The sequence below is a fragment of the Polyodon spathula genome, chromosome 5, assembly GCF_017654505.1.
Source record: "Polyodon spathula isolate WHYD16114869_AA chromosome 5, ASM1765450v1, whole genome shotgun sequence".
Taxonomy (NCBI): Eukaryota; Metazoa; Chordata; class Actinopteri; order Acipenseriformes; family Polyodontidae; genus Polyodon; species Polyodon spathula.
Genome location: NC_054538.1, coordinates 2,702,454 through 2,723,966, shown reverse-complemented (window position 1 = coordinate 2,723,966; position 21,513 = coordinate 2,702,454). Strand labels below are relative to the sequence as shown.

At 43.1% G+C, this 21,513-nt stretch overlaps 1 protein-coding gene across 1 annotated transcript in view; it reads right to left on the bottom strand.

Moving 5' to 3' along the window:
- The window catches only part of LOC121315350 (CD109 antigen-like), a 40,064-nt gene extending 33,060 nt beyond the window's left edge, over window positions 1-7,004 (bottom strand). Inside the window, exon 1 of the mRNA XM_041249376.1 lies at window positions 6,814-7,004. Coding sequence (XP_041105310.1) covers window positions 6,814-6,887 — 74 coding nt within the window. The 5' untranslated portion in view covers window positions 6,888-7,004. The remainder of the gene's footprint in view (window positions 1-6,813) is intronic.
- Window positions 7,005-21,513: the final 14,509 nt, after the last annotated feature.

Here is a 21,513-nt window from a genome sequence, read left to right as displayed (position 1 = left end):
TTGTCTCGCCATTTGTTTAAGGTTACTCTGTTCCTTCTTTCTAGTGCCCTCACCGGTCGGGAAGGAGATCTAACACCAAGCGTCATTCGATCACTGTCATAGGAGCCTATTGCTTAACAGATCAGTTATATTGCGATTAACATGTGCCATCATGAGGGTTCCCATTCTATAACACCTTTCTTCATTCTGAGTAATATTTACATCTCATTATGGCGGTAATTAGATCCCTGAGAGATCTCACTACCAGTTTGATGGCTACCATATTATGATGAACTCTCGTAGCCGAGTTGATGGAGCATTGCGCATTAAACCAGTTTGTCCCATCATTTTGCCATTTCTGGAATTCGGCATTCACATTGTTCGTAGTGGACTGAGCCATCCCAAACCACCCTGCTGCTTCAGACAGGATTTCCCGCTTACGCCTTTTTGGGGCGTCGTCGTACTGGGGGGTGGTAGATTGCACGTATCACGTGAGGGCATCCTTCATTTGATCTAGGAATACTTTAGTTAGAGACGGGAAACCAGAGCAGTTGGTCTGGAACAGTTTCAGCGAGTAATCACAATGCACTGTGACTCGATGCCAGACCACGTCCTCAATGAGCCCTAATGGTTCCCCCACTTCTATGAGCCCATGTGGTGAGGGGGCGAAGGTCTGGGGACCTATACACAACTATATACAACTATATTGTTGTGCCTTTCGTCTATACTACAATCATGCCACTGATGGGCTTTGACTTTTAAGACTGCAGTGGTCAGGCCTTTTTCTTGTCTAGCCTTCACTTGTTTCCAAATGGCTTCAATGAGCTGCTGGTGTTTCAGTTGCCCACCTGTCGTGGTAATGAAGCCTCGTCTGGCCCAGGTGACCATGTAGTCATGGGCCACCCTGAATACTTAGCGGCTGTCCGTATATATACTAAGATCCAGATCGTCATGTTACATGAGAGCCATGAGGAGAGCTACCATTTCTGCCTCTTGGGCTGTGCAGCCCCCTTCTAGCTTCCCTTTTAGGATAACGCCCTGATCACCTTCTTCAGATGACCAGGTTGCCCACCCAGTGACGAACTCCCCCAAGATCTCCGGCAGCGAAACTGCTGCGGGGGAAGGTGGTCTTCTGACCTCTCCCCCCTATATAGCCCCCGCAGCTCCCTCTGGGGGGACTCCAGCCCCCAGAACTCCTGCAGCGAAACTGATGCGGGGGAAGGTTGTCTCCTGACCTCTCTCCCCTTTATAGCCGGCAGCTCTCTCTGGTGGGACTCCAGACCCCAGAACTCCTGCAGCGAAATTGCTGCGGAGAAGGGTGGTCTCCTGACCTCTACCCCCTCCTCTGCTCGTGATGGTGGGGGAAGTGATACCAGCAGGCATTCATCCTCTGCTGGTGGAGGAAGTGAAACCAGCAGGCATTCATCCACTGCTGGTGGAAAGGGACCCAGCAGGCATTCACCCTCTGCTGGTAGTGGAAGTGATACCAACAGGCATTCATCCTCTGCTGGTGGGGGAAATGATACCAGCAGGCATTCATCCTCTGGTGGTGGAAAGGGGCCCAGTAGGCATTCACCCTCTGCTGGTGGATGTGGCGGAGGCAGAGGCAGCTCCTGCTGCTCTGCTCCTGCCGATGGAGGTGGCAGAGCCATTTAGTCTCCTGCAGGTGAAGGTGGCAGAGTCCGAGTTGGAGGTGTGTAGTCTCCTGGCGGCGGAGGTGGGAGCAGTGTGTAGTCTGCCCTTGTTACAGGGGACTGGTGCGGCTCTCCCTCCTGCTCTGGAGACAGCGATGGAACCTCTCCCTCTGGCTCTGGAGATAGCAGCAACAGCTCCTCTCCCTCTGGCTCATGAGGCAAAGCCAGCAGGCATTCTTCCTCTGCTGGTGGAGACTTGAGCTGTGGACACTCTGTCTTCCTCTCCCCCTTTCCCCTTCTCTGCCTCCTCCTCACCTTTCTCTCCTGGGCCAGTTCCTCCTCTCCCTCTTGGTAGGGGCAGCGCATCACCGGGTGCCCGAACTCCCCACAGGCAAGGCACCAGCCTTGGTCCTCTAGACCACCGAGGAGGTCCTCCAGATCCTGGCAGCCATCTCTCCAGCTCCAGCCTTCCATTTCTTTATTATTTTCTTTGTTGTTGTTTTTGTTTTTGAACCAGAAACTGCGGTCGGAGGAAGCAGAGGCAGCTCCTAGCAGTGGGCTGGTCTAGTGGCCTTCAGGCGAAGCCACTCCTCCGCATCCTCCACTTTTTCCTGATCGAGGGCCTTCAAAAAGAGAGGGTCTTCATAGGGGCAAACTTCCCGGAGGTGCCCATACTCCAAGCAGGAGGCACACCATGGAGCCCCTCCTTTCTTCAACTCCTCCTGGCAATTACTCCATGGCTGCCTTTCTTCCTCCCATCCCATCCCATTATTTTTTTTCTTTTTTTAATGAATTTTCCACCCGCAGTATCCCTGATCTGACGCTTGGAGGCGCTGTTGTCTCGGTTCTGACATCACGTGTTACAAAGAAGGCCGGAGTGGGTGGTGTCAGCCAGGAAATAAACAATGAGAGAGGTGGAGTTTGGTGGAGCTGAGCAAATGGTTTCACTCAGAATTTAATAAATAAACAGAACAGAAAATAAACAGAAAAGAAAATAAAAAGGTTGTAACAAATAAAAATACAGGACACGGCACATTCGCCAAAACAAAAGAGACAAACAAAACGGACTATACAGACAAACACGGTGAACTGATTTAACGATTATTATTATTATTATAATTATTACTATTACCTCCGTCTCCAATCCTGTTCTCCACTCACCGAACACACAACCCCGAGTAAGTGAAAACATGCTGCTTTTATGTTCTGTACCGAGACTCGACTGCTAATCAATCATTCATTTGGAGTCGCGGTACAACTGCATGTGAATTAATAAAGTGCAATTCCCTGTGCTCACATATTATTACATTTTACTTGCACGTGAAGTGCTGTGCAATCCTCGTGCCTAAATACAAATATACATTTTAAACACTCGTGTTACACAGACACGTTTATATCCCATGTACCAATGACTATACACCAACATTTAACACACAACACATAACACAAAATATAACACAGGGGCGGGCACTTTGCCAATTCCAATTCACTGTAATGTCCTTGCAGTTCTTCTGCCGTTTCAAACTTTCCTGTAGCCACTGCCACTTTCCAACAAATCATCTTTAAGTATCAATACGGCCACAATTAGAGCATTGTTTAAAATCGTATTCATTCTAAAACTTGGTGTGATTTTGCAGCTGTGAGCTGTGCCTTCAACATCTACTATTAACACTTCTCTGCTGCTGGACAACTGCCCAGGCACCTTATCTGCATATTGCCTGCTCTCTGGCAACACGCCCAGAATCTTATCTTACACTGCTTCTTTGAGCTAAACTTCTAGCTTCCAGTCCTATTGCATCGCCATTGCGATCCATATTTTATTTTAATCCACTCTCTTATATCAACTCCTGAACTGAAGCTTTCTATTCTCAAACTGGGACAGATCCTGTCCCTTTTCACAGTCTGAGCTGCACTCTGCTATTTCGTGAACACAGTTAACGTGTTCCCACTCATACTTATGTAAAGGTCACATAGCGTTAAACACCTGCCTTTTCTAAAATGTTGCTTTATCTTTTGCTTAAACAAAACCAATCTAACCCATAATAATAAAATTATCATTCTAAACTGACTTTTTACCAATATAATTTTCCAATTTGACAAGTTACTCTACTTTGTGGATTTTGTTAATGGTTTGTTTTCCTTTGCACTTAAATTTACACATTGTTGGTGTGCTCATGAACTTTAACTAGGGTTTTATGCCAATACCTTCATCCGCACCACTTCGTGACGATTTGTGTAACAGATTTTTCCTATTAACAGGTTGTCCTAACTCACAAATAGGTCAACATGTAATAGCCAACAGACAAACATATATTACATACATATGTAACACCCAGTTCAGAGACTCCACATTATGCTCAACTGTTGCTACTTGAAATATGATTATAGTCTTACGTGTATGGTATAATCTTCACAACCATACAGCTTGCTAGCATGGTCGGCCACAAACACAATACAACAAAAACACAATACAACTGTCCTTTACAACACTCACACGAATATCTGTCTCGAAAATATTTTTAATGTTCTTGTCTAGAGCCTTTATTTTGTTTCAGGTTTAGTCCCTGACTTAACTATCATTGCTTTATACGTGATTTATTAATGTCTCAGTTACCACATTAATCTAGTTATCATCACCTCTCCTGCTAGAAGTGCCGTAAAAACTTAATTGTGACCAACATAAACAAAACATCTCGTATATGTGCAAATAAAACCAGTTAATACTAGTAACTTTGATGATTCATTAACCCAAGTGTTCTCCATTCAAAGAAAATGCTATCTCCCTGTTTAGTTCAACACAAATTAAACAATCATCAAGATGCAGGCTCTTGAAAATAAAACTTTGATTTAATTCTGCATTTTAGAAACCACTCAGTTTGCCTGTGGTTGGGGGTGTCTGGTTGCCAGCCTTTCTTTAATGCTTTCTTTTTACTATCTGCCCACTATGCAGTTAGGTACTCTCATACTCCCGGCTGTGGCTTTGGTGTTGCCATCTTAATTACTTTCCCGTGGCTGATGAGACCACCTCTAAGCTATATCATCTGCAGGAATGCTTCTTAGATATACTCCGTGGATTAATACCACCTTACTGTACCAGAACACACAACTACTTATGTAATGGGGACGCCATCCCACTACTAGAGTGGCTCTACTTACAGCCAACTATGTAGTGATGATGCCCAATGGACACTCGCCCCCTACCTAGTCACAACAAGATGTACACACTCAAGTCCTTTTACTCATTAATCTCATATAACTTCACAACCCACAGGTTAAGGATTCCTGTTCACCCACTATGCACATTTAAAAAAGTATCACTTATCCCAGACCTCTAGTCCCGAGCCCGCACACCAACAGTAGCACAACGAACAGCAGGGAATCTTGCCGACACCGCCAATTTGTAGGGTCACTTAATGAAGCTCAGAGACGATCAGAGACAATCAATCACACCGATCGTTGCATCAAAGGTTTATTGCAGTGGTTTTCAAACAACAGAGCGCGCCGGAGAACAACAGTAACTTCATCAGTAACTAGTATATTCTGCCGGAGTTTTACATGTACATGGGTTATATAGTTTTTACATAGCATCCCTCACCCCTGTCAGAAGCCAGCACGCAACAAACAATTCATTAGTAACTACCTCCTAAATTATCTCTTTAACCTTCGTCAATCAATCAGTAAAGGCTTTGGGGCTCAATTGTCCCCTCCATGTGCGTTTGTTATGTCCATTTCAGAAACTAGTTAATACTGTTTTTTATGATTAAGTAAGCATTGCACATTCTTATTGTAACTTCCCTTTCCCCCGGACATTTAGCCCAGCCTGTTTGTGTGCTGGAACATTCAGTTCTTTCACCTTAGTCGTAATCTTCAAGAATATTAGTTGCTGAATCATCTTGTTCCTTTTGTGGTTCCTTCATTTGGCAGTTAGGGCATACAGGATCCTTGAACAGACGTACTACTGGTTGGCTCACACTAGGGCCGCTATGGTGGCTGAGACCGGGTGTTGCCAAGAGGATTTGACCTCCTCCGAGAAGTCCAGGAACGCTGGAAAGGGCTGGAGTGTCAAAGTCTGTGCTAGTCTGAAAACAAACCTGCACTGCTCGAAACTTGGCTTCCAGGGTACCTTGAGGATGTTGGTGGCCCTTTCCATCAGTGCCCGAACCAGTAAATTATATATATATATATATATATATATACACACACACACACACACACACACACACACACACACACACACTCACAAAATCAGCAAATCAAATAATTGTTTTTATTACATGTTCAAAATGAAACATGTATGTTTTCTTCAATAATAAAAACGAGGGGTTTAAATGGGTTGGGTCTTGAGAGAGCACTACCGTAAATAAAATACAAAAAAACAGAGTCGTGTCCAAGAAAAGGGGCATCACAAAGATCAGAAAAAAGACCAGAACCAAATAAACCTCTCGTTTTATCTACCGTTTGATGGAGATATGAATATGATCAACGGCAATCTATAGTATTTTGGTTAGCAATGTTTAGTTTTAGAGAAAGTGAGTATTTATTTGAGTACACACTAGCTACATTATATATTTTTTGAAGATGCAATCCCACTTTTTTGTTTAAAACAATAAATTAACAAGCGCTGTATGTATGTGAAGATCACAACCGAGAGTTTACAGTAATGTGTGATCTGTGTTCATTTACATGCTCGCTCAGCTACAAAATACAAATCTCATTCGCTGACCTACATAGCTACACGTAAATGCTGCGTTCATACACGACCAAACTATTTACAGATGCTCGCAGATTTGTATTTTCAGTGCATGGCATACTGCATTTTTAAAGGAAATAAAGGAAGCACCTAATTAAATGTGTTTTTACATCCATTTACAAGACTCCACTGACTTTTGTTCAAATTTGCGATTTTCACAATTCCTGTGACCTCCGTGGAATCTGTGACAAAATCATATCCTTAATTATGATGCACTTTACAAGGATACTGCATATTTAAACTACCTTTAATAAAGCACTGTAAAGTCCATCAAATGATTATGAAATTAAATACAATATTTGGTTAAATAAAATCATTCCATTCTGTATATATACAGTGTATATATATATATATATATATATATATATATATATATATATATATATATATATATATATATACACAAATCAAATACAGATACAGCTAAATATGTAGTATGTATTTGTTTACCTTGCAGAAGAATAGTGTGGTGCAGTACTGATCAACAGAATGCAGAAAACAGCCAGCGCTCGAAACCAACTCATTCTCAGATACCTGTCTGAAATGACTTCTGATAACCCAATGCAATGCAATACAATTCAAAGGTGCTTTATTGGCATGCCAAAGAAAGCAATTACCTCACTGTTTAAAATGCACAAAGTCTCATGAACATGCTTATTTATTTCCTCCTGTTGCTAAAGCTCCACCTACACAGTCACTGTCTCAGGGTAACATGATGCATCGTCCTGTTGCTAAAGCTCCACCTGCATGAGTCACTGGGTAACCTGTTGCACCCTCTAAATCTGTTGGAATTTCTAAAGTTGTGTACACTGTTATTTAAAGATGTCGTGTTATTTTACTGTTAATACAAATGTACAGTATGTTTCTACGTACAGTAAAAGTGGTTATCTTTGTTAAAAATAATAGTATTCTACACATTTTAGGTGATATAAGCAAACTGGAAAGATAATAATGACTGTATTTAGATGAAGCAGATTGCACAGAGCGCTAAACTATGGAATAATACAGTAAACATTCTTATCTTATTTAAGTGTAAAACTGAATTTGATTAGAGGACTCTACAGCTGCAGCTATGGTTTATTTAGATTTTGACAGGCCATATCACATACCCAGCTTGTTTATTACCGACCCCTTATTAAATTGCTAGCTGTTAAAAAAAATTGTGTGCGTGTTTCAGACTTTAGTTTCAATCAGTCATAGCTACTTATTTTAACATTCCAAAATTCAGTCAAATTAAAGTCTTTGATGTGATTTTGGAGACAGCACAAGAAACAAGTCTCTAGAACCAGGTGCACAGCGGGAGGAATAATGTTTATATACCACACAATGCTTAGTGGCAGTTATACTCCTTGTATACTTTTACTTTGTGATGTTTATTCAAAATAAAAGTGCATTCTCAAAATAATATTTTCATTTATTCCTGAGAACTGTTGCAACCCCATCAATGAACTGATTGTACTAATGTCATGGAAGGCAATACCCAACATAGCACTTCAGAGTGTAAGACTGGAAACATTTTGCATAATAAAAGTACAATATACAGAGGGTCTGACATGGCCTGATTAGCACTAATCTTGGACTACCTAATATTACCTTAGGACAGGTATTCCAGCATATGGATCTGTAGATCTGCAGGGACAATGCTTCACTGATCAGTCATGTTACCTACTGTGTGCTTGGTGACTGATACAGTGTTGTTTGACCCAATTGGCTAACACTGCAAGTGCTGTTCTAATGAGGATGTGTGTTATTTCTACTGTATGTGTGTTGCATTTCATGTGTGTTGTAGTTAGGGGGGCACCTGACTCCAGAATTACTGGACGCTTTGAGACAGAAACCAAAAGGCTATGTGCAGTTTAATCCTGGGGACCAAAGCCCTCCTGGTGGTTCACGTACACAACCACTGACATGTTGTCCATGCTGACAAGGACATGTTTGTTGTGGAGCACAGGGAGAAAATGTTGTAGACTCCACTAGCATAGTGCATTCAAGCACAGACGAGCCGACAGCTAGGATGACAGGTAGGCTTGCACTGTAAGGGAATCCAGCCGGAGAACCAAATAGACCCTACTCTGCACTGGTGTTAATTGGCTTTTTGCATCGTTGAGGGTGAGACCCAGCCTTGACAGATGCTCCGTCACAATCGCTATGTGAGCTAGTCCGGGTTACCGTGGTAACTGCCGGACGCCATCACCTCTCCCTACCCTGTGCCGAGGCGTGGGAGGGGAGCATCGCTACCACCTTTCTGGACGCCTCTCGCTCTCTGTGAGATCATTGCAGGATCTCCTCTACCACCTTTCTGGATGCCTCTCGCTCTCCGTGAGAGCGTTGTAGGATCTCCTCTACCGCTGGTCCAAAAGTATAGGCTTGTCCAATAAGGCGGACTTTTCCACATCCGGAACCCTCGCCTGAGACAGCTACAACTGTTCGCGCACCACCACTAAGTCTGCCACGTTTCTGCTGAGGGCTTGCCCTTGGAACCCTGATATTTGAAATAAGTGCCAGAGACGGCGTATAGCTCTGAAGCTAGCAGCTCAGGAAGGGTAACAGAGCTAAGCATGCCATCCAGGTAGGCTGTCAAGAGGTAAGCCTTTTTTTAGGTAGTCCTCTGTGATCCTGCATTTTGTAGGGTCGCTTAATGAAGCTCAGAGACGATCAGAGACAATAAATCTCACCGATCGTTGCATCAAAGGTTTATTGCAGTGGTTTTCAAACAACAGAGCGCGCCGGAGAACAACAGTAACTTCATCAGTAACTAGTATATTCTGCCGGAGTATTACATGTACATGGGTTATATAGTTTTTACATAGCATCCCTCACCCCTGTCAGAAGCCAGCACGCAACAAACAATTCATTAGTAACTACCTCCTAAATTATCTCTTTAACCTTCGTCAATCAATCAGTAAAGGCTTTGGGGCTCAATTGTCCCCTCCATGTGCGTTTGTTATGTCCATTTCAGAAACTAGTTAATACTGTTTTTTATGATTAAGTAAGCATTGCACATTCTTATTGTAACTTCCCTTTCCCCCGGACATTTAGCCCAGCCTGTTTGTGTGCTGGAACATTCAGTTCCTTCTTGCGTGGACCTCGGCTAACATTGCTTCATGATGGATTTCAGTTAAGGCTGCAGTGATTTTCTTAATAGTTTGGTATAAGGGTATGTGGTCTATTGTGTGTAGGAACGCTTGAGCTTGCTGGTCCTGGTTTTTAATCAGATGAGGGGGTAAGGGATGAACTACATGGCTGCCTACAGTTACAGTATGATTTACATATAAGCAGTAGCTGGTGTTAGTGGCACAGAGGCAGGTACCCATTGATAGGTGACGCCGATCGAATGTCACGCACCAATGAGTTTGGTTTAGTTGCACGATTTGCTCAAACCCCCACAGTGGTAGCACCGTCGCCAGGTTAGTTAAATTCATTTGAGTATTGCAGGTACAAACAACCGTAGCTTTTATCTGAGTGCAACATTCATTACTAAGTATGCTTCCATTACCCACCCATCCTACATTAGTAAGGGTATAGACATGGTTCCCCTCTGGGATCCCCAACGTTTGTACCCGTCTTAACGCGAAACTGCTGCGGGGGAAGGTTGTCTCCTGACCTCTCTCCCCTTTATAGCCGGCAGCTCTCTCTGGTGGGACTCCAGACCCCAGAACTCCTGCAGCGAAATTGCTGCGGAGAAGGGTGGTCTCCTGACCTCTACCCCCTCCTCTGCTCGTGATGGTGGGGGAAGTGATACCAGCAGGCATTCATCCTCTGCTGGTGGAGGAAGTGAAACCAGCAGGCATTCATCCACTGCTGGTGGAAAGGGACCCAGCAGGCATTCACCCTCTGCTGGTGGGGAGGTGATACCAGCAGGCATTCATCCTCTGCTGGTGGGGGAAATGATACCAGCAGGCATTCATCCTCTGCTGGTGGAAAGGGACCCAGCAGGCATTCACCCTCTGCTGGTGGAGGTGGCGGAGGAGGCAGAGGCAGCTCCTGCTGCTCTGCTCCTGCCGATGGAGGTGGCAGAGCCATTTAGTCTCCTGCAGGTGAAGGTGGCAGAGTCCGAGTTGGAGGTGTGTAGTCTCCTGGCGGCGGAGGTGGGAGCAGTGTGTAGTCTGCCCTTGTTACAGGGGACTGGTGCGGCTCTCCCTCACTTGCAGGGGACTGGTGCGGCTCTCCCTCCTGCTCTGGAGACAGCGATGGGACCTCTCCCTCTGGCTCTGGAGATAGCAGCAACAGCTCCTCTCCCTCTGGCTCATGAGGCAAAACCAGCAGGCATTCTTCCTCTGCTGGTGGAGACTTGGGCTGTGGACACTCTGTCTTCCTCTCCCCCTTTCCCCTTCTCTGCCTCCTCCTCACCTTTCTCTCCTGGGCCAGTTCCTCCTCTCCCTCTTGGTAGGGGCAGCGCATCACCGGGTGCCCGAACTCCCCACAGGCAAGGCACCAGCCTTGGTCCTCTAGACCACCGAGGAGGTCCTCCAGATCCTGGCAGCCATCTCTCCAGCTCCAGCCTTCCATTTCTTTATTATTTTCTTTGTTGTTGTTTTTGTTTTTGAACCAGAAACTGCGGTCGGAGGAAGCAGAGGCAGCTCCTAGCAGTGGGCTGGTCTAGTGGCCTTCAGGCGAAGCCACTCCTCCGCATCCTCCACTTTTTCCTGATCGAGGGCCTTCAAAAAGAGAGGGTCTTCATAGGGGCAAACTTCCCGGAGGTGCCCATACTCCAAGCAGGAGGCACACCATGGAGCCCCTCCTTTCTTCAACTCCTCCTGGCAATTACTCCATGGCTGCCTTTCTTCCTCCCATCCCATCCCATTATTTTTTTTCTTTTTTTAATGAATTTTCCACCCGCAGTATCCCTGATCTGACGCTTGGAGGCGCTGTTGTCTCGGTTCTGACATCACGTGTTACAAAGAAGGCCGGAGTGGGTGGTGTCAGCCAGGAAATAAACAATGAGAGAGGTGGAGTTTGGTGGAGCTGAGCAAATGGTTTCACTCAGAATTTAATAAATAAACAGAACAGAAAATAAACAGAAAAGAAAATAAAAAGGTTGTAACAAATAAAAATACAGGACACGGCACATTCGCCAAAACAAAAGAGACAAACAAAACGGACTATACAGACAAACACGGTGAACTGATTTAACGATTATTATTATTATTATAATTATTACTATTACCTCCGTCTCCAATCCTGTTCTCCACTCACCGAACACACAACCCCGAGTAAGTGAAAACATGCTGCTTTTATGTTCTGTACCGAGACTCGACTGCTAATCAATCATTCATTTGGAGTCGCGGTACAACTGCATGTGAATTAATAAAGTGCAATTCCCTGTGCTCACATATTATTACTTTTTACAAGCAAGTGAAGTCCTGTGCAATCCTCGTGCCTAAATACAAATATACATTTTAAACACTCGTGTTACACAGACACGTTTATATCCCATGTACCAATGACTATACACCAACATTTAACACACAACACATAACACAAAATATAACACAGGGGCGGGCACTTTGCCAATTCCAATTCACTGTAATGTCCTTGCAGTTCTTCTGCCGTTTCAAACTTTCCTGTAGCCACTGCCACTTTCCAACAAATCATCTTTAAGTATCAATACGGCCACAATTAGAGCATTGTTTAAAATCGTATTCATTCTAAAACTTGGTCTGTTTTTGCAGCTGTGAGCTGTGCTTTCAACATCTACTATTAACACTTCTCTGCTGCTGGACAACTGCCCAGGCACCTTATCTGCATATTGCCTGCTCTCTGGCAACACGCCCAGAATCTTATCTTACACTGCTTCTTTGAGCTAAACTTCTAGCTTCCAGTTCTATTGCATCACCATTGCAATCCATTTTTTATTTTAATCCACTCTATTATATCAACTCCTGAACTGAAGCTTTCTATTCTCAAACTGGGACAGATCCTGTCCCTTTTCACAGTCTGAGCTGCACTCTGCTATTTCGTGAACACAGTTAACGTGTTCCCACTCATACTTATGTAAAGGTCACATAGCGTTAAACACCTGCCTTTTCTAAAATGTTGCTTTATCTTTTGCTTAAACAAAACCAATCTAACCCATAATAATAAAATTATCATTCTAAACTGACTTTTTACCAATATAATTTTCCAATTTGACAAGTTACTCTACTTTGTGGATTTTGTTAATGGTTTGTTTTCCTTTGCACTTAAATTTACACATTGTTGGTGTGCTCATGAACTTTAACTAGGGTTTTATGCCAATACCTTCATCCGCACCACTTCGTGACGATTTGTGTAACAGATTTTTCCTATTAACAGGTTGTCCTAACTCACAAATAGGTCAACATGTAATAGCCAACAGACAAACATATATTACATACATATGTAACACCCAGTTCAGAGACTCCACATTATGCTCAACTGTTGCTACTTGAAATATGATTATAGTCTTACGTGTATGGTATAATCTTCACAACCATACAGCTTGCTAGCATGGTCGGCCACAAACACAATACAACAAAAACACAATACAACTGTCCTTTACAACACTCACACGAATATCTGTCTCGAAAATATTTTTAATGTTCTTGTCTAGAGCCTTTATTTTGTTTCAGGTTTAGTCCATGACTTACACTATCATTGCTTTATACATGATTTATTAATGTCTCAGTTACCACATTAATCTAGTTATCATCACCTCTCCTGCTAGAAGTGCCGTAAAAACTTAATTGTGACCAACATAAACAAAACATCTCGTATATGTGCAAATAAAACCAGTTAATACTAGTAACTTTGATGATTCATTAACCCAAGTGTTCTCCATTCAAAGAAAATGCTATCTCCCTGTTTAGTTCAACACAAATTAAACAATCATCAAGATGCAGGCTCTTGAAAATAAAACTTTGATTTAATTCTGCATTTTAGAAACCACTCAGTTTGCCTGTGGTTGGGGGTGTCTGGTTGCCAGCCTTTCTTTAATGCTTTCTTTTTACTATCTGCCCACTATGCAGTTAGGTACTCTCATACTCCCGGCTGTGGCTTTGGTGTTGCCATCTTAATTACTTTCCCGTGGCTGATGAGACCACCTCTAAGCTATATCATCTGCAGGAATGCTTCTTAGATATACTCCGTGGATTAATACCACCTTACTGTACCAGAACACACAACTACTTATGTAATGGGGACGCCATCCCACTACTAGAGTGGCTCTACTTACAGCCAACTATGTAGTGATGATGCCCAATGGACACTCGCCCCCTACCTAGTCACAACAAGATGTACACACTCAAGTCCTTTTACTCATTAATCTCATATAACTTCACAACCCACAGGTTAAGGATTCCTGTTCACCCACTATGCACATTTAAAAAAGTATCACTTATCCCAGACCTCTAGTCCCGAGCCCGCACACCAACAGTAGCACAACGAACAGCAGGGAATCTTGCCGACACCGCCAATTTGTAGGGTCACTTAATGAAGCTCAGAGACGATCAGAGACAATCAATCACACCGATCGTTGCATCAAAGGTTTATTGCAGTGGTCATCAAACAACAGAGCGCGCCGGAGAACAACAGTAACTTCATCAGTAACTAGTATATTCTGCCGGAGTATTACATGTACATGGGTTATATAGTTTTTACATAGCATCCCTCACCCCTATCAGAAGCCAGCACGCAGCAAACAATTCATTAGTAACTACCTCCTAAATTATCTCTTTAACCTTCGTCAATCAATCAGTAAAGGCTTTGGGGCTCAATTGTCCCCTCCATGTGCGTTTGTTATGTCCATTTCAGAAACTAGTTAATACTGTTTTTTATGATTAAGTAAGCATTGCACATTCTTATTGTAACTTCCCTTTCCCCCGGACATTTAGCCCAGCCTGTTTGTGTGCTGGAACATTCAGTTCTTTCACCTTAGTCGTAATCTTCAAGAATATTAGTTGCTGAATCATCTTGTTCCTTTTGTGGTTCCTTCATTTGGCAGTTAGGGCATACAGGATCCTTGAACAGACGTACTACTGGTTGGCTCACACTAGGGCCGCTATGGTGGCTGAGACCGGGTGTTGCCAAGAGGATTTGACCTCCTCCGAGAAGTCCAGGAACGCTGGAAAGGGCTGGAGTGTCAAAGTCTGTGCTAGTCTGAAAACAAACCTGCACTGCTCGAAACTTGGCTTCCAGGGTACCTTGAGGATGTTGGTGGCCCTTTCCATCAGTGCCCGAACCAGTAAATTATATATATATATATATATATATATATATACACACACACACACACACACACACACACACACACTCACAAAATCAGCAAATCAAATAATTGTTTTTATTACATGTTCAAAATGAAACATGTATGTTTTCTTCAATAATAAAAACGAGGGGTTTAAATGGGTTGGGTCTTGAGAGAGCACTACCGTAAATAAAATACAAAAAAACAGAGTCGTGTCCAAGAAAAGGGGCATCACAAAGATCAGAAAAAAGACCAGAACCAAATAAACCTCTCGTTTTATCTACCGTTTGATGGAGATATGAATATGATCAACGGCAATCTATAGTATTTTGGTTAGCAATGTTTAGTTTTAGAGAAAGTGAGTATTTATTTGAGTACACACTAGCTACATTATATATTTTTTGAAGATGCAATCCCACTTTTTTGTTTAAAACAATAAATTAACAAGCGCTGTATGTATGTGAAGATCACAACTGGAAGTTTACAGTAATGTACTGTCTGTGTTCATTGAGATGCTCGCTCAACTACAAAACACAAATCTCATTCACTGACCTACATAGCTACACGTAAATGCTGCGTTCATACACGACCAAACTATTTACAGATGCTCGCAGATTTGTATTTTCAGTGCATGGCATACTGCATTTTTAAAGGAAATAAAGGAAGCACCTAATTAAATGTGTTTTTACATCCATTTACAAGACTCCACTGACTTTTGTTCAAATTTGCGATTTTCACAATTCCTGTGACCTCCGTGGAATCTGTGACAAAATCATATCCTTAATTATGATGCACTTTACAAGGATACTGCATATTTAAACTACCTTTAATAAAGCACTGTAAAGTCCATCAAATGATTATGAAATTAAATACAATATTTGGTTAAATAAAATCATTCCATTCTGTATATATACAGTATATATATATATATATATATATATATATATATATATATATATATATATATATATATATATATATATATATATATATATATATATATATATATATATATATATATATATATATATTGTCACCTTTTTGCTTGCCACACAGGCTCTCACGGGTTCTTCTCCCTTCTGAATCACGACCCAACACACAGGATTCTACTGAAACAGCGCTCACGCGCACTTTTAATAAACACAAAATGAAATAAACACAAAACAAACACCTAGCTCCTGTTTGGAGCACTCACTAAACATAAACAGGAACCTAACTATCACGCAGGACGGCTAAACCGTTTACCTGCCACAAACATTCAAAAACACACCCTTACACAATACCTCAATACGACTGCTCACTCACACAGTCGGGCTCTTCTCTCAGCAGCAGCCTGGAACAGACTGGCTGCCTCTCTTAAATACCCTGCACCTGGCTCTAATTTACAATTACCACCAGGTGCAGGGGATTACTAAACAATAAAACAATTACACAATTAAACCCCATAACACCCAAATGTGCATTCTCACAAGGTTTTTAGCAGGGAAGGATTTTAACCCCCTCCCTGCTATCTCCCACATCCTCCCCCCCAAGTGTGAAACACTGATAGGCCATACCAAGGCCACCCCCTCCCCTAAAACACAACCACCCACCCTCAAGTCCAGAAATGTCCATTTCCGCCCTCTTCCACGGGCGGGCTTGAGGGTGGGTCGAACCTTCCGGCACCTCCGGGAAGGGAGCTTGAACCGGCGACAAGGGACCCCACCGGGATGACATGGCCGACCGAAGCGATGACCGGGGAACAGGAGGATGCAGCAGTGGACAGAGATCTTCCACTGGGGACCAGCGCAGCGATGTCCGATCACCCAGGGGAAGCGAAGCAGCGAACAGGGGGAGCACCAGCGACGTCTGGCAGCAGCCCAGCGACGTCTGGGTGCTCGGGAAGAGCGGAGCAGGGAACCAGGGGAAAAGCTGTGGCCAATGCTGCAGATTCCTGGGCTCCAGGTCCAGCGCAGGAAGGTCTAGGAAGACCGGCAGGGTGTCCAGGAGCAAGGGGCAAGGAACCGCACCTAGCAGTGCCGGACTGGTTCGCTGGGGTGATGGAGGTGGGCACCTCACTTCCTCCTCCTCCCCTCTGGGCTCTGGGAGCGGCACCTCCTCCCCTCTGGGCTCTGGGAGCGGCACCTCCTCCCCTCTGGGCTCTGGGAGCGGCACCTCCTCCCCTCTGGGCTCTGGGGGAGCGGCACCTCCTCCCCTCTGGGCTCTGGGAGCGGCGGCTCCAGTGTTGAGCTCACCCACCTCTTAAACATTGACACCAGCGCCATTGGTTCCGGCTCTGGAAGTCCCAGTTCCACTTCCCACTTCTTATTTTGCTCAATTAGAGCAGCAGTGTTTCTCTTTATTTGAGCTATGAGCTCCTGCAAATCCATTGTTGCGTGTTGAGTCAGAAGGGCACTTCTGGTACCATATGTCACCTTTTTGCTTGCCACACAGGCTCTCACGGGTTCTTCTCCCTTCTGAATCACGACCCAACACACAGGATTCTACTGAAACAGCGCTCACGCGCACTTTTAATAAACACAAAATGAAATAAACACAAAACAAACACCTAGCTCCTGTTTGGAGCACTCACTAAACATAAACAGGAACCTAACTATCACGCAGGACGGCTAAACCGTTTACCTGCCACAAACATTCAAAAACACACCCTTACACAATACCTCAATACGACTGCTCACTCACACAGTCGGGCTCTTCTCTCAGCAGCAGCCTGGAACAGACTGGCTGCCTCTCTTAAATACCCTGCACCTGGCTCTAATTTACAATTACCACCAGGTGCAGGGGATTACTAAACAATAAAACAATTACCCAATTAAACCCCATAACACCCAAATGTGCATTCTCACAAGGTTTTTAGCAGGGAAGGATTTTAACCCCCTCCCTGCTATCTCACAATATATATATATATATATATATATATATATATATATATATATATATATATATATATATACACAAATCAAATACAGATACAGCTAAATATGTAGTATGTATTTGTTTACCTTGCAGAAGAATAGTGTGGTGCAGTACTGCTCCATAGGACAAAACGATTAGCGGTGCTGTCCACCTACACAGTCAGTACTGTCTCAGGGTAACATGATGCATCGTCCTGTTGCTAAAGCTCCACCTGCATGAGTCACTGGGTAACCTGTTGCACCCTCTAAATCTGTTGGAATTTCTAAAGTTGTGTACACTGTTATTTAAAGATGTCGTGTTATTTTACTGTTAATACAAATGTACAGTATGTTTCTACGTACAGTAAAAGTGGTTATCTTTGTTAAAAATAATAGTATTCTACACATTTTAGGTGATATAAGCAAACTGGAAAGATAATAATGACTGTATTTAGATGAAGCAGATTGCACAGAGCGCTAAACTATGGAATAATACAGTAAACATTCTTATCTTATTTAAGTGTAAAACTGAATTTGATTAGAGGACTCTACAGCTGCAGCTATGGTTTATTTAGATTTTGACAGGCCATATCACATACCCAGCTTGTTTATTACCGACCCCTTATTAAATTGCTAGCTGTTAAAAAAAATTGTGTGCGTGTTTCAGACTTTAGTTTCAATCAGTCATAGCTACTTATTTTAACATTCCAAAATTCAGTCAAATTAAAGTCTTTGATGTGATTTTGGAGACAGCACAAGAAACAAGTCTCTAGAACCAGGTGCACAGCGGGAGGAATAATGTTTATATACCACACAATGCTTAGTGGCAGTTATACTCCTTGTATACTTTTACTTTGTGATGTTTATTCAAAATAAAAGTGCATTCTCAAAATAATATTTTCATTTATTCCTGAGAACTGTTGCAACCCCATCAATGAACTGATTGTACTAATGTCATGGAAGGCAATACCCAACATAGCACTTCAGAGTGTAAGACTGGAAACATTTTGCATAATAAAAGTACAATATACAGAGGGTCTGACATGGCCTGATTAGCACTAATCTTGGACTACCTAATATTACCTTAGGACAGGTATTCCAGCATATGGATCTGTAGATCTGCAGGGACAATGCTTCACTGATCAGTCATGTTACCTACTGTGTGCTTGGTGACTGATACAGTGTTGTTTGACCCAATTGGCTAACACTGCAAGTGCTGTTCTAATGAGGATGTGTGTTATTTCTACTGTATGTGTGTTGCATTTCATGTTGTGTCATTCCAATTATTTTTTTGCAGTGACTGCTTCACGTGATACCCAACTTAACAGACATTACACCGTGTAACAATTTTTTATTTTTTTTTTGTTCCTGGGTAGTAAGTGTTATTTCCTAATTGCTTATGCCTCAGAAGTATAGAACATGGCTATTATTCCCCACAAACTTTTCTTTTGTGACCAGGACAGTGATATTTTGAAATTTACCTATTTCCAATGAGAAAACAGGCGAATTTGTATCTTTTCGTTCACATAAAGTCAGAAAAAAACAACATATGAATCCAAATTAACATGCATTTATACTAAAGTAATACAAAAATGACTACAAAAGATTTAGAAGTGAGTAGTTTTTCGAGATTTACGATTATACTGTAAATCACTTTCACGAATCAGCCCCCAAATGTAGTCTCCCATCATGTTCTCATTATACTCTCCTTGGTAGCGGAGTTCAAAGTCCAGTATATCCTGGTGGAAGCGCTCACCTTGCTCCTCCGAGTACGTTCCCATGTTCTCCTTGAATTTATCAAGATGAACATCAAGGATATGGACTTTGAGGGACATCCTACAGCCCATTGTGCCGTAGTTCTTCACCAGAGTCTCAACCAGCTCCACATACTTTTCAGCCTTGTCATTGCCCAGGAAGCCCTGAACCACTGCAACAAAGCTGTTCCAAGCCGCTTTCTCCTTACTAGTGAGCTTCTTGGGGAATTCATTGCACTCCAGGATCTTCTTTATCTGTGGTCCGACGAAGACACCGGCTTTGACCTTTGCCTCAGACAGCTTAGGGAAGAAGTCTTGAAGGTACTTGAAGGCTGCCGACTCCTTATCTAGAGCTCTGACAAATTGTTTCATAAGTTCCAATTTGATGTGCAGTGGTGGCATCAGCACCTTCCGGGGGTTCACCAGTGGCTCCCACTTGACGTTGTTCCTCCCCACAGAGAACTCGGTCCATTGTGGCCAGTCCCGCCTGTGGTAGTGCTCCTTGGTGTCCCTGCTGTCCCAAAGGCAAAGATAGCAGGGAAACTTGGTAAAACTGCCTTGGAGACCCATCAGGAATGCCACCATTTTGAACTCTCCTATGACCTCCCAGCCTTACTCATCATACTTCAAGGCGTCCAGCAAGGTCTTGATGCTGTTGTAATCCTCTTTGAGGTGCACCGAGTGAGCCGGGGGAAGAAACAGGTACTTGTTACCATTATGGAGCAGCACGGTTTTGAGGCTCCTGGATGAGCTGTCAGTGAAGAAGCTCCACTCATTCTGGTTACAGGCGATTCCGATTGCCTCGAACAGACTGGTCACATTGTGGCAGAAGCAGAGCCCATCTTGACGGGTGAAGAAGCTGGAAAAAGGTTGGTGACGCTTCCTCTGATCTGCGACTTGCACACTTTCATCCAACAAGTTCCACTGCTTGAGCCTAGACTTCAAAAGCTCGGCATTGGACTTGGTAAGACCAAGACCTCTAATCAAGTAGTTGAGGTCTTTTTGGTTGGGGTAGTATGGGTTTCTCTCCTAAGAGGCCAATGGTAACTTTACAAGAGCTACAGGCTTTTATGGCCAAGATTGGTCAAGGTGTGCATGTGACAACAATATCTAAGCACTCCACAAATCTGGCCTGTATGGTAGGGTGGCAAGAAGGAAGCTATTACTCAAGAAAGCCCACCTTGAATTCCGTTTGAAGTATGCAAAAAAAAAAAACACTCAGGAGATTCTGTAGCCACATGGCAAAAAGTTTTGTGGTCTAACGAAACTAAAATGGAACTTTTTGGCCTAAATGCAAAGCGTTATGTTTGGTGCAAACCCAAAGAACACCATCTCTACCGTGAAGCATGGTGGTGGCAGCATCATGTTATGGGGATGTTTCTCAACGGCAGGGACTGGGGCACTTGTCAGGACAGAAGGGAAAACGAATGGAGCAAAGTACAGAGAAGTCCTTGAGGAAAACCTGCTGCCCTCTGCAAGAAAGCTGAAACTGGGATGGAAGTTCACCTTTCAGCATGACAACGACCCAAAGCACACAGCCAAAGCTACACTGGAGTGGCTAAGGAACAAAAAAGTAAATGTCCTTGAGTGGCCCAGTCAGAACCCCGACCTAAATCCAATTGAAAATTTGTGGCATAACTTGAAGATTGCTGTTTATCCCCGCTCCCCAAGGATCTTGACAGAGCTTGAACAGTTTTGTAAAGAAGAATGGTCAAATATTGTCAAATCTAGGTGTGCAAAGTTGGTAGAGCCCTATCCCAACAGACTCACAGCTGTAATTGCTGCCAAAGGTGCTTCCACCAAGTATTAACTCAGGGAGGTGGAGACTTATCCAATTATGATCTTTCAATTTTGTATTTTTAATATATCATTTTTTTTCTCAATAAAAACTTTTATGTGTAGTATGGTGTGTAGATAAGTGGAAAAAAATCCTCATTTAAATGTATGAAACTCTGAGGCACTGACACAACAAAATGTGAAAAAAGTTTAAGGGGGTGGAGACTTTCTATAGGCACTGTATATGATTCAATTCAGTAACTGAGAACTCAGGTGGAACAAAAACCAGACAATCCTGCAGCTCTAGGACTAGAGCTGGCCACCGCTTCTCTAAAGGCTGAAGACTGACACTGTGTTTGTTGCAATTGAGAACATCTTAAAACCTGACCTGCAGACTCATTAGATGCACTCGATTTGTTGCAGTAGAAACTATCCTGCAGTCTCTCATTAGTATTGTTCCCTGTACTTACCACATGACCATCCCTAGATAGTTCATAGCAATTGAAACTATCCTGCAGTCTCT